At 35.2% G+C, this 14057-nt stretch overlaps 1 protein-coding gene across 3 annotated transcripts in view; it reads right to left on the minus strand.

Annotated features, from left to right (window-relative positions):
• Positions 1–14057, minus strand: part of PPP1R12A (protein phosphatase 1 regulatory subunit 12A) — a 154303-nt gene that overhangs the window by 55807 nt on the left and 84439 nt on the right. For all 3 annotated transcript variants that reach the window (XM_068560055.1, XM_068560056.1, XM_068560054.1), the window contains exons 4-5: positions 5398–5557; positions 796–940 (exon numbers count right to left, since the gene is read on the minus strand). In XM_068560055.1, coding sequence (XP_068416156.1) covers positions 796–940; positions 5398–5557 — 305 coding nt within the window. The remainder of the gene's footprint in view (positions 1–795; positions 941–5397; positions 5558–14057) is intronic.

The following is a 14057-nucleotide window of genomic DNA, read 5'->3' on the forward strand; positions in this document are numbered from 1 at the left end:
TTCACCAGATGATGGACATCTGCTTTTGCTTTCTGGTACACAATGAATAATACTGCTATGAACATTTGTGTGTAAGTTTTTGTGTGGACATCTGTTTTAATTTTCTTGGGTATATAGCTATGAGTGGAATTACTGGGTCATGTGGTAACTCCAAGTTTAACCTTTTTGAGATCTTATTTCTACTTTACTGCCATAAAAATTAATTAAATTCGTAGTAGAATAATAAAATAAGCATAGGTATTTCTAATCTACTTAAAGGTTCAGCCAGCCACAGGTATGACTTAGTTTCAAAAAGTAGTCCAGATGAACATCTGTCAATCTATTTTTATTCATAGTGGAAAAGAAAATTTCAAAGAGCTGTTGACCAAAAATAGTAAGGATTTTTCCTGCTGCCAGCTTAGTCCTTATAATAACCCTACTGGTACAAGTTTCCAGAATGCCAGAAAGTTCATTATTTAGAATATATTCTACCTTATATGTTTGCAAAATTTTCTTAATTTATGAATTTCTAAGAATATAATATCAATGGAAGTGCCCAAATCTACTCGACACGTATGGTAATACTATTACAGAAAGAGTAATACTTCTTTGTCGAACAAGGCCAAATCACCTCACAAGTAGCTGGAAAAGACTTAATAATAAAAATGAATAAATGATTCACAAAATGTTTTGTACAGTTAATAAAACTTAATAGAATTAAATAATTTATATTCTCATAGTTAGACTAAAACTATATTTAGACTAAAACTATATTTCTAGAAGTTAAAATATTTAAAGTACATTTGAAAGGCCTACCACTTTGTTGACCATCTCCATATCACACAGACTGTCCACTAAAATTCGACATGCTTCTTCTTTACCCCAATGAGCTGCAGCATGAAGAGGTGTCCAGCCATCATAATCTTTAATATTAACATCATAGCCTGCCTGTATTAAAAGTCTAAACAAATTACAGTGAATTAGATCATCATTAAAATCTAGAAATGACTGGACATAATTAACAGCTATATACCATGCAAGTTAACAAAAATTTGCAATATATTTCTTTTCATAGTTCAGAATCCCTCCTCCCCCTCAACAAATTAACTAGGATAAAAGAATTCTCAGAAAACACTGGCACAGAGGATCTTGAGTTACTGCCATAATAATGAATTCAGTTTTAATTAATTCCTAATGACTATGAGTCTTATGGTTTGGTATGACACTGATTAATTCTTGTTAATATGTTTCTAACTGAAAATTTTGCAGGTCTATAATTTTTCAAAACTATTGATCAATTTGTATATTAAACTGATTTATTGTAGGGAATGTCTTCAAGTGTCCATATGATATATCATCTCAAGCTGAACGTGTTCTAAAAATATACTGGCATCAAACAAAGTTATTTGTAGTGTCATCGTTGCCTTGCGGTTAAGGAACTGGTTTGTGAAAGCCTTCATGAACCTTTATCATCTACCACTGGAAATTTTCATAGGAAAATGACTGTTAGAAACAAAACAAAGCAAAACAAATATTCCGAGGGGTCGAGTCTACTTTTCTGCAGCAGTAGAAAGCAGATATTCTAATCATCAACAAAGCTAGAAAACAGCAATACATTTTAATACAATGAAAAGAGTTGCATAAATGTTAGTATGCCCTTATAACTGTATACTGACATCGACCTTTATTTTATTTAGAAATTAAGCTCACAGAGAGCAAAGAATGGGTCTATAAACTGCACACAGCACAGCGCCACACACAAAGGCGAACACTAAATACTTTATAACTCAAATCTGGTTAACCTTTACCTTACTTTCCAAGATGTTGACCTTGAGAAGGGCTTCTTTTTACCTACAGGAGGTGGTAGTGATAGCTAATATATAACCATTTATTTATGTTTCAAGAACTGATCCCCTATTTCCTAACAATATCTAAAGCAGATGTTTTTAATTATGGCTCCATAGCGGAACCATCTGAAAAACTTGCTATTGAAAAAAAACAAAAAACAAACAAAAAAGATTCCCCAGCTCCACCCCAGTTCCATTGAATTAATCAGTATCTTGGGAGAGGGCCCTGTCAATCTGTACTTTTAATAAGTCCTGCATATGATCTCACATTACTGCCTGTCTCCTGCCTGCAGATCAACATTTAAGAGTCATTGATGTAAAAAACACGCTAATAGATATGTCAGAAGATTTAAGTTAAAAAAATATGGCCACTAATATAAATATTATCAGATACTTTATTAATAGAGACAGAAATAATACTGGAATATAAGCTAATAAAAATATACCCCCAATAGGAAATATGAACTATAATAATGTTAAATATCCTGAGCAATACAAAATTCTAAGTACTTGACAGTCTGTGTGGAGAGAAAGGTAGACACACACCCCCCGCCCCCCAAACATAAAGCTCTCTATATGCCAGGCCATGCAAGGATACTCAAAAAAATAAGACAGTATTTATTATGCTCAAGGAACTTCTAATGGAGGACAAAAGTTAAATACAACAACAATCAACCCTCACAGACAGGTTCTATGATGAAGCTGCAATAGGGGTACAGAGCTGAAAAGCATAAAAATCAACTGAAAGGGGTTGTGTGTGTTTGCTGGGGAGCGGGTAAGTGGGGAGACAGTTACATTTGAAATGGATCTCTTCTATTTATTTTTGATTTCATATTTTCTTTCCTAAGTAAAATATTCACAAGTTTTAAAACTAAAAAAGAATAAATGGCTAGATAGCAAAGTCACTTCCCCACTGCTGACCTTTAGCCAACCAGTTTCCCTGCCCCAGAGATACCCATACTACTACTTTTGATTAGATCCTTACAGAGAGATTTTATGCATATATAAATAAATACAACTTAAATTTTTAAAACATAAACACAAATGAGGCATAGTTCTGTTCTTGGCTTGACAACTTAACACATCCTAGCGCTCTTTCCATATCTGTAAGTAGTGTTTTAATCGCTATAGAGTATTTTAGTGAAAGGATGTATCATGATCTATTCAACCATTCTCCTACTCCAACTATAAACAATGCTGCTAGCACATACCTTATTTCCTATGTGAGTGAGAATATCTGTAAAAAAAATTCCTAGGAATTTCCCTGGTGGCGCAGTGGTTAAGAATCTGCCTGCCAATGCAGGGGACATGGGTTTGAGCCCTGCCAGGAAGATCCCACATGCTGCAGAGCAACTAAGCCACAACTACTGAAGCTTGCGCTCTAGAGCCCCTGCTCTGCAACAAGAAAAGCCATGGCAATGAGAAGCCCGTGCACCGCATGGAAGAGCAGCTCCTGCTCGCTGCAACTAGAGAAAGCCCACGCGCAGCAACAAAGACCCAACGCAGCCAAAAATAAAATAAATTAATTAATTAATAAATTAAAAAATAACAATTCCTAGAGGTAGTGCTGCTAAGCCAAAGAATAACTGTTACTTTGATAAAATTTGCTCAATAGTCATTTATACTTTCACCAATAATGTAAGAGAGTGCCTTTTCCCAAATTTGCCAACAGTGTGCCAAACATTTTGATCTTTGCCAATATGATAGATGAAAAATGATAATTCACTGTAGCTTTATCTGCACTTATGAATGAAGTTGAGCATTTTTTTTTCATGGGCTTAAGAGCCTTGAACTGAGTCAAGGATAGAAAGGAATTTGCTTCCAAGTTGAAGAGATGGTGAATGAAGGTATCTAGATAGAAACAAGAGTAGGCATTAAGGCATCATGAAAGAACTTCAAGTAGATATACACAGCTGGAATCATGCATGCCTGAGGAGCAATGGTAGCAGCTTAGCTTGAAAGAGGAACCAATGGCCAGATGACTAATGGTCTTATGTGCTAAGCTGAGGAGTTTAAAATTCATCCCAATTCCTGCTGAGAATCTTAATGAAGGATTTTAAGAGCCTGGACAACTGAATTACAAAGACCACTTGGAAGCAGTCTAGAAATCTATTTTACAGTGCAATCCAGTACTCATATATATGTTTATAGAAACAAGAATTTTAAGAAACAAAATACCTTTACCATATGCGATACTCTTTGATATTTTCCATTTTTTCTTTTTAAATGCTGTTCACAGCTCACTAAGTTCATTTCATGACCCGCTCTAATGGGGTTTGAAAGTCTGAAAAGTTTTGGATTAGAGAGAAACAGATGGGACAAGGAAACTAATTACAACTTAACTGTAGGGGCTTCCCTGGTGGCGCAGTGGTTAAGAATCCACCTGCCAATGCAGGGGACACGGGTTTGAGCCTTGGTCTAGGAAGACCCCACATGCTGCAGAGCAACTAAGCCCGTGCGTCACAACTACTGAGCCTGTGCTCTAGAGCCTGCGTGCCACAACTACTGAAGCCCACATGCCTAGAGCCAGTGCTCCGCAACAAGAGAAGCCACTGCAGTGAGAAGCCCGCACACTGCAACGAAGAGTAGCCCCCGCTCACCGCAACTAGAGAAAGCCCGCGTGCAGCAACAAAGACCCAACACAGCCAAAAGTAAATAAATAAAATAAATAAATTTTTAAAAAAGTTAACTGTACTATTCTAGGAGAAGGCTTAAATTACTGAAGTGAGTAGTGATTGAAATAGGAGGAAACCTGGAATAACTGACCCACTTAAACTTCTTCACTGTTTTTACTGAGGAGAGGGAATAAGGAGAAGGGATTGATATAAGAAACCAAAGTGGAACAAAAGCAACATAGAGGGTGCAGCAGATTTTGCTGAGGGCCAGTCTTATTAGCCTTCACATAGATATAACAAAAGTTATGCACTGAATTGTTTTTTCCATATAGTTGCCAACACCTTTGCACTGCATAAGTAAAAACCAAAACACAAATTTATTGTGACATAAAGGAGCTTTGTCCCAAAGATATTTGTTGATCAGTATATAACCCTATATCGTCTAAGTTGCTTATGGTTTAATATTTAATATTATGCTAACAGCACTCTGAATTCCAGTGTTCATGTAGTGAAAAATCTAAAAAAAAAATCAGATAAATTACACATAAATAAACAATCAGTAGGAATCAAGCTCTTAGAATTTGATAATATGTTTATATACAACATTGTTCTTAGTCTCTGTATCCAGACCTAACCTATCTGGGAATCTCAAAGTGACTCTAATAATTTACTAGGCCAGAAGGTAACATATAATGGTTGTCTGACACTTAAATTTCACTTATTGGAAAACTGCAATGGAAGAACAGTAGAATACTCAAAATTTGAGAGTGAAAGAAAGAACTTTAGAAATAAAGCAATAATATTCAAGGTAGTTTTCTCTTTCTCCCTGTAAACAGACATTAAATAACTTACATAAGCTGTTTCAAAATAATGTTAGCAAGTATCTTAAAAAAAGGAAAAGTGAAATAAAGAAAACAAATCAAAGCAGAAAAACAACTGTGAGAAGCAATACTTACTTTAAAACTTCTGTATAGCCTTTAGCGGCTGCAACATGAAGTGCTGTACCTCCAGATTTTGCATGCCGGACATCATTTATATGGCCACTATTTAGCCACTGTCTTGCATCTCTAAGCATTATTCGTTCTTCTTCCTTTCGAGCTGCTTCTATATCAACCCCTGATAAAATAAAATAATTTTTTTCATTTTTTTCTCTATAGTAAATGTTTTTGTTTGGAAATAAAATTATCCAAAACATTCCAAGTTTAATTGAAAATTGAAAGTGAAATTATATTTTTGAAAAATGGGCTGCTTAGAACAAGCTGGTTAAATAAAGAAATGTAGGAATACTGTAGATATTTTATTAGCATTCTCTATTGACTATTTAATTTTTGCCCTACAGTATTATTTTGGCTTTCTTTTTACCTTTTCTGCTTATTCCTTTTGTTTTTGAAGATTTGAATATTCCCCAAGGTATTCCCCATCCTTTGGTCTAAAAAAAAAGTTTGTTGTTTTAAACAATCATATGTATTTAAGTCTCAAATTTTTATCCACTGCTTTGACCAGTTCTCTGAACTCTAGCCTAGTAGGTACAAATGTTTATTGAACACTTGAACTTGGAGGTCCTGTCCTCATCTAAAATTGAACAGACCTTAAATCAGATTATTTTTCTACCAACACCCCTTTCCTTTTCCAACATAGTACATTGTTCATACCATCAGTATCAGTTTTATAATTTTAGTAAGTTATATAGATGTTTATTCATTTAAAAGCATTAAGCGCTATGCTAGGTTAAGGTGATAAGAGTGGGGAGAATTCAAAAAGGAACAGGACCTTCAAAGCGCTCAACATCCTGAGAAAAAAATTAAAATAGAAATGATAATCCTGAAATTCCTCAGTGATCTCATGTTATCTTATGGCTTCAAATGCTGGTTATTTAATAAACAGCACATACCACGATGCATTTATACTCCAGAAGACAATGAGCTTATTAAAAAAGGTAAATATACTGCTTTTTTATCTTGTATTCCCACCATATGGATGGATACCTGATACAAAGTAAAAGGGATCAGTAAATGTTTACTGAATGAATGAATACATAAATACATGAGTAAAAAATAATTGCACACACACACAACTTCTCAGCTAAGATCTCTTTTATAATTCATATCCATGTATCCAATTGGCTGGTTGGAATTTTTCATTCACTCATTCATTCAATCAATCAGTCAATATGTACTGAGTCTCTACTATATGTCAGGTACTTTATTAGGTGCTAGGGGTTTAGAAGTGAACCTATTACATGGCAGATGATACATCTGTGAAGGAAAAAAAAGCAGAGTAAAGGTATAGAGGGTAATGAGAAAGAGTTATTTTATATAGGTTGGTAAAGAACAGTCTCTTTGATAAGGTGACATTACAGCAAGAAATAAAGTGACAGTCATACCATAATCTTAGAGAATATTCCAGACAGAGGGAAGTACTACAGATCTTCCTTGACTTACAATGGGGTTACATTCTGATAAATCCATCAAAAGTTGAAAATATCCTAAGTCAAAACTGCATATGATATACCTATCCTGTCATAGCTTAGTGTAGCCTACCTTAGACACGCTCAGAATACTTACATTAGCCCACAGTTGGGAAAAATCATCTAACACAAAGCCTGTTTTATAAATAAATTATTAAGTGCTGAATATCTCATGTAATTTACTGAACACTGTACTGAAAGTGAAAAACAGAATGGTCATATAGGTATAGAATGGTTGTTTAAGTGTATCAGTTTGGTTGTTTACCCCCATGATCATGTGGCTGACCAGAAGTTGCAGCTTGCTGCTGTTGACCAGCGTCACTAGGGAATATGTGCTGCATATCACTAGCCCGGGAAAAGGTCGAAACTCAAAATCTGAAGTATGGTTTCTACTGAATGTGTATTGCTTTCACACCATCATAAAGTTGAAAAATCGTTAAACTGAACCACGATAAGTCAGGGATTGTCTGTAGTAAGCACTGAGGTAGAAGCCTGCTTGGAATGTTCTTCTGATTAGGAAAAGGCAGGGTGTCTATAGAGTAGTGAGGACAATGAGCAGGGGGCAGGGTGACAACATCCGACTCAATTTAAGAGGATCACTTAAGCTGAAAAGTTAAGAGTAAAAACTGAGGTATAGACTGGGAGGCTACAACAATAATTCAGGTAAGAGATGATGGTAACTTGAACCAGGGTGGTAGCAGTGAAGGTAGTAAAGAGGTTAGATTCTGCATTCTTCAAGGCAAACCAACAGAATTTGCTGTTAGTTTGGATGTAGGAGAAAAAGAGAAGTCAAGGATGAATCAAAGGTTTTTAGCCTGAGCAACTAGAAAAATTAAATTTTCAATTTCGGAAATGTGAAGTTTGAAATGCACTAACAGACATCTAATTGGAGTTAGCTGGATACCTGAGTCTGGAGAACAGAGAAGAGGTCAAAACTAGGGATGTAATATAATACATAATAAAATAATGTAACACAGTCACCTCAAACTCAATGCTAAAATCTTATCTCAATTTTCCCTAGCCAATCTGCTTGCTGTCTGTCTTATATTTCCTATATTAGGATCCAATACTTATCCAGAAACCTGGAAGTCATCCTTAATCCCTCCCTTTACCTTATCCCCAGCCTCCATCCAATTAGTCAGCAGATTCTGAGTTGCCATTCCTAATATGTCTTCTTTTTTTTTTCCTAAAATGTCTTCTTAATGGCCCCTAATCACTATTTTAGTTCATCTTATGTCTCACACTTTGATGACTACAGCTGGCCCTTAATTCATTCTCCTCAGTTCCTTCTGAGTCATTCCCCACATCATCGCCAGACTGGTTTTTCTGTATCAAAATACAATCATCTCTCTTTTCTATAAAAAAATCTGTCAATGATTGCTAACCTCCTACAAGACAAAGCTCAAGCTCTTTAGTGTAGCAGACAGAGCCTGTTATGATTTGGTCTCAATGCATTTTTAATCTCTAGTCTTTCTCCTCTATCATCACCCAGTGTTCTAACCATATAGATCTTCACGTAGATCAAGTACATCATGTGCCTGTGCTGTTGTGCAAGCTAGTATCCTCTATCTGGAATGTATCCTTACCTTGCTTGCTTAGTAAATTACCATTTATTCAAGACACAACTAAACTGTTCAATTGAAGCTCAATCTCAAAAAAGTAGGCCATGACTGAAAAACATTTTTAAAATCCCGAGATTACAGAAGTGCAGGTAAAGTCATCTTCAAACTAGAGATCCCATTTTTTTCCCCAAATGTTTGCTCTTGGTGCTAGAACCAACTATCCTCTTGAATTTTTCTTTTTTTTTCCTAAATATTTACTTATTTATTTATTTGGCTGTGCCATGTCTTAGCTGTGGCATGCGGGCTCAGTAGTTGCGGCGCACGGGCTCAGTAGTTGTGGTGCACGGGCTCTAGAGTGTGTGGGCTTAGTAGTTGCGGCATGCAGGCTTAGTTGCCCCATGGCACGTGGAATCTTGGTCCCGTGACCAGAGATTGAACCCACGTCCCCTGTGTTGGAAGGCGGATTCTTAACCACTGGACCACCAGGGAAGTCCCTCATTACTACATTTGAAAGAAACTTGCAATAAGGTTTTCCAAATAGACTTTATAAAAACAATTATATACACTATATATGTAACGGACAAAACTTATTATAATCTTTAATTACAAAGTATCACCATTTCTATAATAATGCAATTTTATACATATATAAATTTCCTCTCAAAAGATAATCAGCCCATCTTATTTAAAATGCCTTCTAATGTTATTCATAAAAGAAATTATAAAGCTGTAATTGTTAATACATTAAGAATAATCTTTCTACTAAATGACTTTTCTCAGACTGATTTATTTTCTTATGCTTAATTTTTTTTACTATCTTTTAATACATGAACATCTTTATTATCATTATCCCTTTTCTCTTTATCATCTTAAAGAGTCTGACTTCTATTGTCTTTTATTATTCTAAATTTCCTCTGGACTTGAAATAAAAAAACAGCTACTTCTTACTTCTGGATTTATCTAATTTCATGCTATCTTCACCTAATTACAAAGCAGTTACCCTCTGTTGCCACCAAATTGTGCCTTTATATGAATTATATATAAATACAACTCAAGTTTAAAATTAAAGTACATGTGAAGAGAAATTTCTTATGCTTAAGAAAATCCAGTTAGAAAAAAAAAAACACTCTTGTTCTTAAAATCTTTTCAAAAATACCACTGAGTAGAGCAATAGACAATTAATTTTTGTTTAAACCCCACTGGACTATGTATTACAATACTTGTTTTCTAATTCCAGTGCTTTAACTAGGCTAGCAACCTTGAGAAAGCCATAACTTCTTTGAATATTAGTATAATGGGTTAAGAACACAGATCTGAACCTAGACTGCTGGGTTTCAATCCCTGATTTGCCAATTACTAGCTCTATTATCTTGGGCAAGACACAATCTACACTAATATTCAGTTCTTTTATTTGTAAGATAGGAGTAATGAAAGTATATACCTATCCACAATGTTGCGAGGATTAAATTATTATTATATGTGAAGTGTTTAGATCAGGAATAAGCACTAAGGTGTTAATTATCATGATCAGTTCTAGAAGTCTATGATTCTGCTTCTCTTTTACTGCATCGTGGTCTAATAGGAAGAAGATCTTATAATGAATTTAACTGGTCCTTAATCCACCTATAATTGCAAGGTTTTTAAGCAACGAAAACAATGTATATTGAACTAAATTGGGTGTGATATAATAAAGTGATAAGACTATTTAACATCTGTCACTGCTATTAAAAAAAACAGTAAATGTTAGCTTGAAATGTAGCCAATTCTCATAGGTAAGAAAAAATAAAATCAAATTGGAATTTTGTTAGCTAAGAAATGTAAAAATTGACTTGTGTCCCACACTAAATAAAGAAAATTGCATTAAAACATAAACCAGAAATACTTTCATCTACTATTCAATCATTACTACTTTCAAAGGCAATCTACTCAAGCATCACTAGTTGTTAATCAAATATATTAGAATAAGAAATAAGAGCCAAAAGAGTGATTAAAGAATTTTAAAATATTAAATAATAACTTTCATACCAGGATAAATAATTTGAGAAATCTTGTCATTACTAGAGATATATTTAGGGTGCTCTTTTTATAAATGTTAAACTCTATTAGAGATGCCTCTATCTTTTGTTTCTTCGGAATAAAGTTATGCTATATAAATTCATGTATTCCCATTATATGAATAAAATGAATATCATGAAATATTTTCTAGGAGATATTCCTAATAAAATGCAGTATGGTACAGTGATGAAGAGTGTGAGCTCAAGGTATCTGTTACACTGTTTGGGACTGAACTACATACAGCACGACTTCCTACATGTATGACCTTGGGCAAATCACTGAGCCTCAGCTTCTCATCTGTAAAATGGGGTGACAGTAGTATTAACTTCTTAGAATTGCTGTGAGGATGAAATGAAATAATGCATGTAAAGCCTTTTGCTCAATGCCTGGCAAATGATCGGTATTTAATAAGAGTTAGCTATTATTTTTAGTATCAGCTCTTTACTTTTCAGTTTCAGGGTCATACTATACACTATTTTCCAGAATTTCCCCTCACCTATTATTTTCCCAGATTTACATTTTCCATCCTGACATTTCCTAAACTCCAACAGTGCACTGACCACCGTCATCTAGATGTGCTTTAGCAACCAAACTCAATATATCCCAAAACAAACTCATACACTCTCTAAATCCGTTCCTGCTTTGTCCCACATTTTCCCCGTGTGAATTTATCCAATCATCACTTCTTAAACTGGAAACTTCAGGAGGCAAATTAGCTGGCCTCAATTCTTCCTTCATCTCCACATTCAATTCTCCACCAAGCTGTTTTAATTTTACCTTAATATTTTCTGAAAACAGTCCTGGCTCTTTGCTCTTTTCCATCTTAAGTGTAACCATTTTGGCCCTTTTCATCTTTCACCTGGATTAAGTGAAGAATCTTCTTCAAGGAAGGCATGCCACCATGTATCCCTCACTCTAATGCATCCTCCAGATTACCATCAGCTGCTTTATTACTAAAAACCAAATCCAATCAGGTTAATTTCCTGCTTGGGGATCTTTGTTGCATCTGTCTAATGCCTACAAAAGAGATGTCCACCATCTGGCTCCAGCCTAATCTTTTCAAGCCTCAACCTCATACTAATTCCATCCTGACTTTTTTACTCCATTCCAGTTCTAATGAATTCTCCACGTATGCTATGTCTCCAATTCCTTTTCTTTGCACGTGTTGATACCCCTGTCTCACATGCCTTTTTTGTCCACTACCCCCCTTCTTTGCCAAGTAAACTCCCTCTCAAATGTCATCACTCTCAAACCCTTCCTGACTACTGCAAACAGTTAGTCATAGGCTTTTCTGTTCTCCCACATCATTCTGTTCCTACCTATATTTTAGCACATAGCACACTGCATTGTGGGGCTCTGTTTATATATTTGTCACTTCTATACACTGTGAAATCCTTAAGAACAAAGTGTGTCTCTTAAAAAAAATACCCAGCACTCAGAACATATGCTGACACCTTAATCAAAACTGAATGAATCATTACAACTAAAATCAGCCTTGCTAACAGTTTCCTTTATATAGAAGGAAACTAAAGACAGGAAGTTTTCAGTACATATCCATGCCTTTCCCAGTTCATAATAATTGCTAACTACTATTAAACAATATTGTTGATATCTATCTGGGCACTCACCAGGGCAAGCTGGACAGATAAGGGACTCTTCATCCAGGTTGTGATGCTTTATACCCATTCTTCCAGCTTCTTCAAGTCTTGAAGATCCCATTACTCCAAAATTGCTTGCTTAGGACACAGCTGTTAAAAGCTCTTCTGTGTATTTATCCAAGCTCCAATTATGACTACTTTCCTAATGTGTGTCTTGTTTCTCCTGAGCTCCAGGTACCTTCAGCCACTTGTTACAATGCCTCAACTCTATTTAGGCATTTAAATATTTCTTCAGTTTTAGTGCCTAAGATTTTTTTTTTTTATTTTAACAACCAGGTAGTCATTATGAATTTTCCTAATCCCAAGGAATAAAAATCTCTTTTCAAGGAACTGACTTAGCTTCTATTTCTCTGCTTTTATTTCCTGATGAACCACATTTCAGCAGGAGTCAACCTTCTAAACCAATATCCCATACCTTAGGAAAACACAGTTCTCTTCTGATAATACCCATTTAATCACTGCCTAGACATAACTTAATATAGTGGAAATCACAGTAATTTATATATATATATATATATTAGTTTTTTTAAGTTGTAAAATATGCATGACAAAATTTACTATCTTAATAACCATTTTAAGTAGACAGTTCAGTAGTGTTAAGTACATTTACATTGTTGCTCAATCAATGTCTAGAACTCTTTTCATTTTGCAAAACTGAAATGCTATGCTAATTAAACAACAAATCCCCATTCCCACTTCCTCCTAGCTCCTGACAACCATCATTCCACTTTCTCTATGATTTTGAGTACTTGAGGTACCTCATGTTAAGTGGAATCATACAGTATTTGCCTTTTTGTGGCTGGCTTATTTCACATAGCATAATGTTCTCAAGGTTCATCCAGGCTGTAGCATATGTCAGAATTTCCTTCTTAATGCTGAGCAGCATTTTCTGTAAGTATATACTACATTTTGTTTATTCATTCATCCATTGATGAACACTTGGTTTTCTTCCATCTTTTAGTATTGTGAATAATGCTATAAACATGGATGTACAAAAATCTCTTTGAAACCTTCCTTTTAATTCTTTGGTTATATGTCGAGAAGAGGAATTGCTGTATTATACAGCTTTATATTTATTGAGATATAATTCACATATTATTTAAAGTATACAATTCAGTGTTTTTAGTAAATTTGCAGAGCTGTGCAACCATTATCACAGTTTTAGAACACTCATCACTCCTGAAAGAAATTCTACCCATAAGCAATCATTCCTCATCTATAAATTGACATCTCCCAAATTTATATCTCCAGCTTGTACCTCTCTCTATTAACATATTCAACTGCTTGGATATCTAATAGGCAAAACAAACTTAACATGTCTGAAAAATGAACCCCTGAACTCTCCCTACAAAACTTACTTTTCCCACAACATTCACACCCCTCATAAAAACTTCACCCATCTAGTGGCTCAAACCAAAAATCTTAGAATCTTCCCTGCCTTCTTCTTACACACTGTAGTTTTAATCACTCAATAGTCTTCTTGGCCAAACCTTCAAAATATATCTAAAATCCAATCTTTTCTCATCACTTTGTCTACTACCACCCTACTCCTGCCCTCGCCATTCTCCTACTGCTGCCCTTACCTTCCTACAATCTATTCTCAACACGATAGCCCCAGAGATCCTTTCTAAAGCAAGTCAGATCATGTCACTCCTCTATCTCACTCCCTCCACTAGCTCACTATTTCACTCAGATTAAAAGCTAAAATCCTTCCAATGGCCCACAAGGCTCTATGTGATATGGTCCACTGCTACTTCTGTGACCTCATCTCCTTCCAGCCTCTTCCTTGTTCTGCCTGCTTCAGTCATATTGGTCACACTCGCTGCTTCTCTGAAAACACCAGGCACCCTCCCATCCTTGAATTCATTGGTTCC

This window comes from Eschrichtius robustus, chromosome 13, assembly GCF_028021215.1.
Source record: "Eschrichtius robustus isolate mEscRob2 chromosome 13, mEscRob2.pri, whole genome shotgun sequence".
NCBI classification, from domain to species: Eukaryota; Metazoa; Chordata; class Mammalia; order Artiodactyla; family Eschrichtiidae; genus Eschrichtius; species Eschrichtius robustus.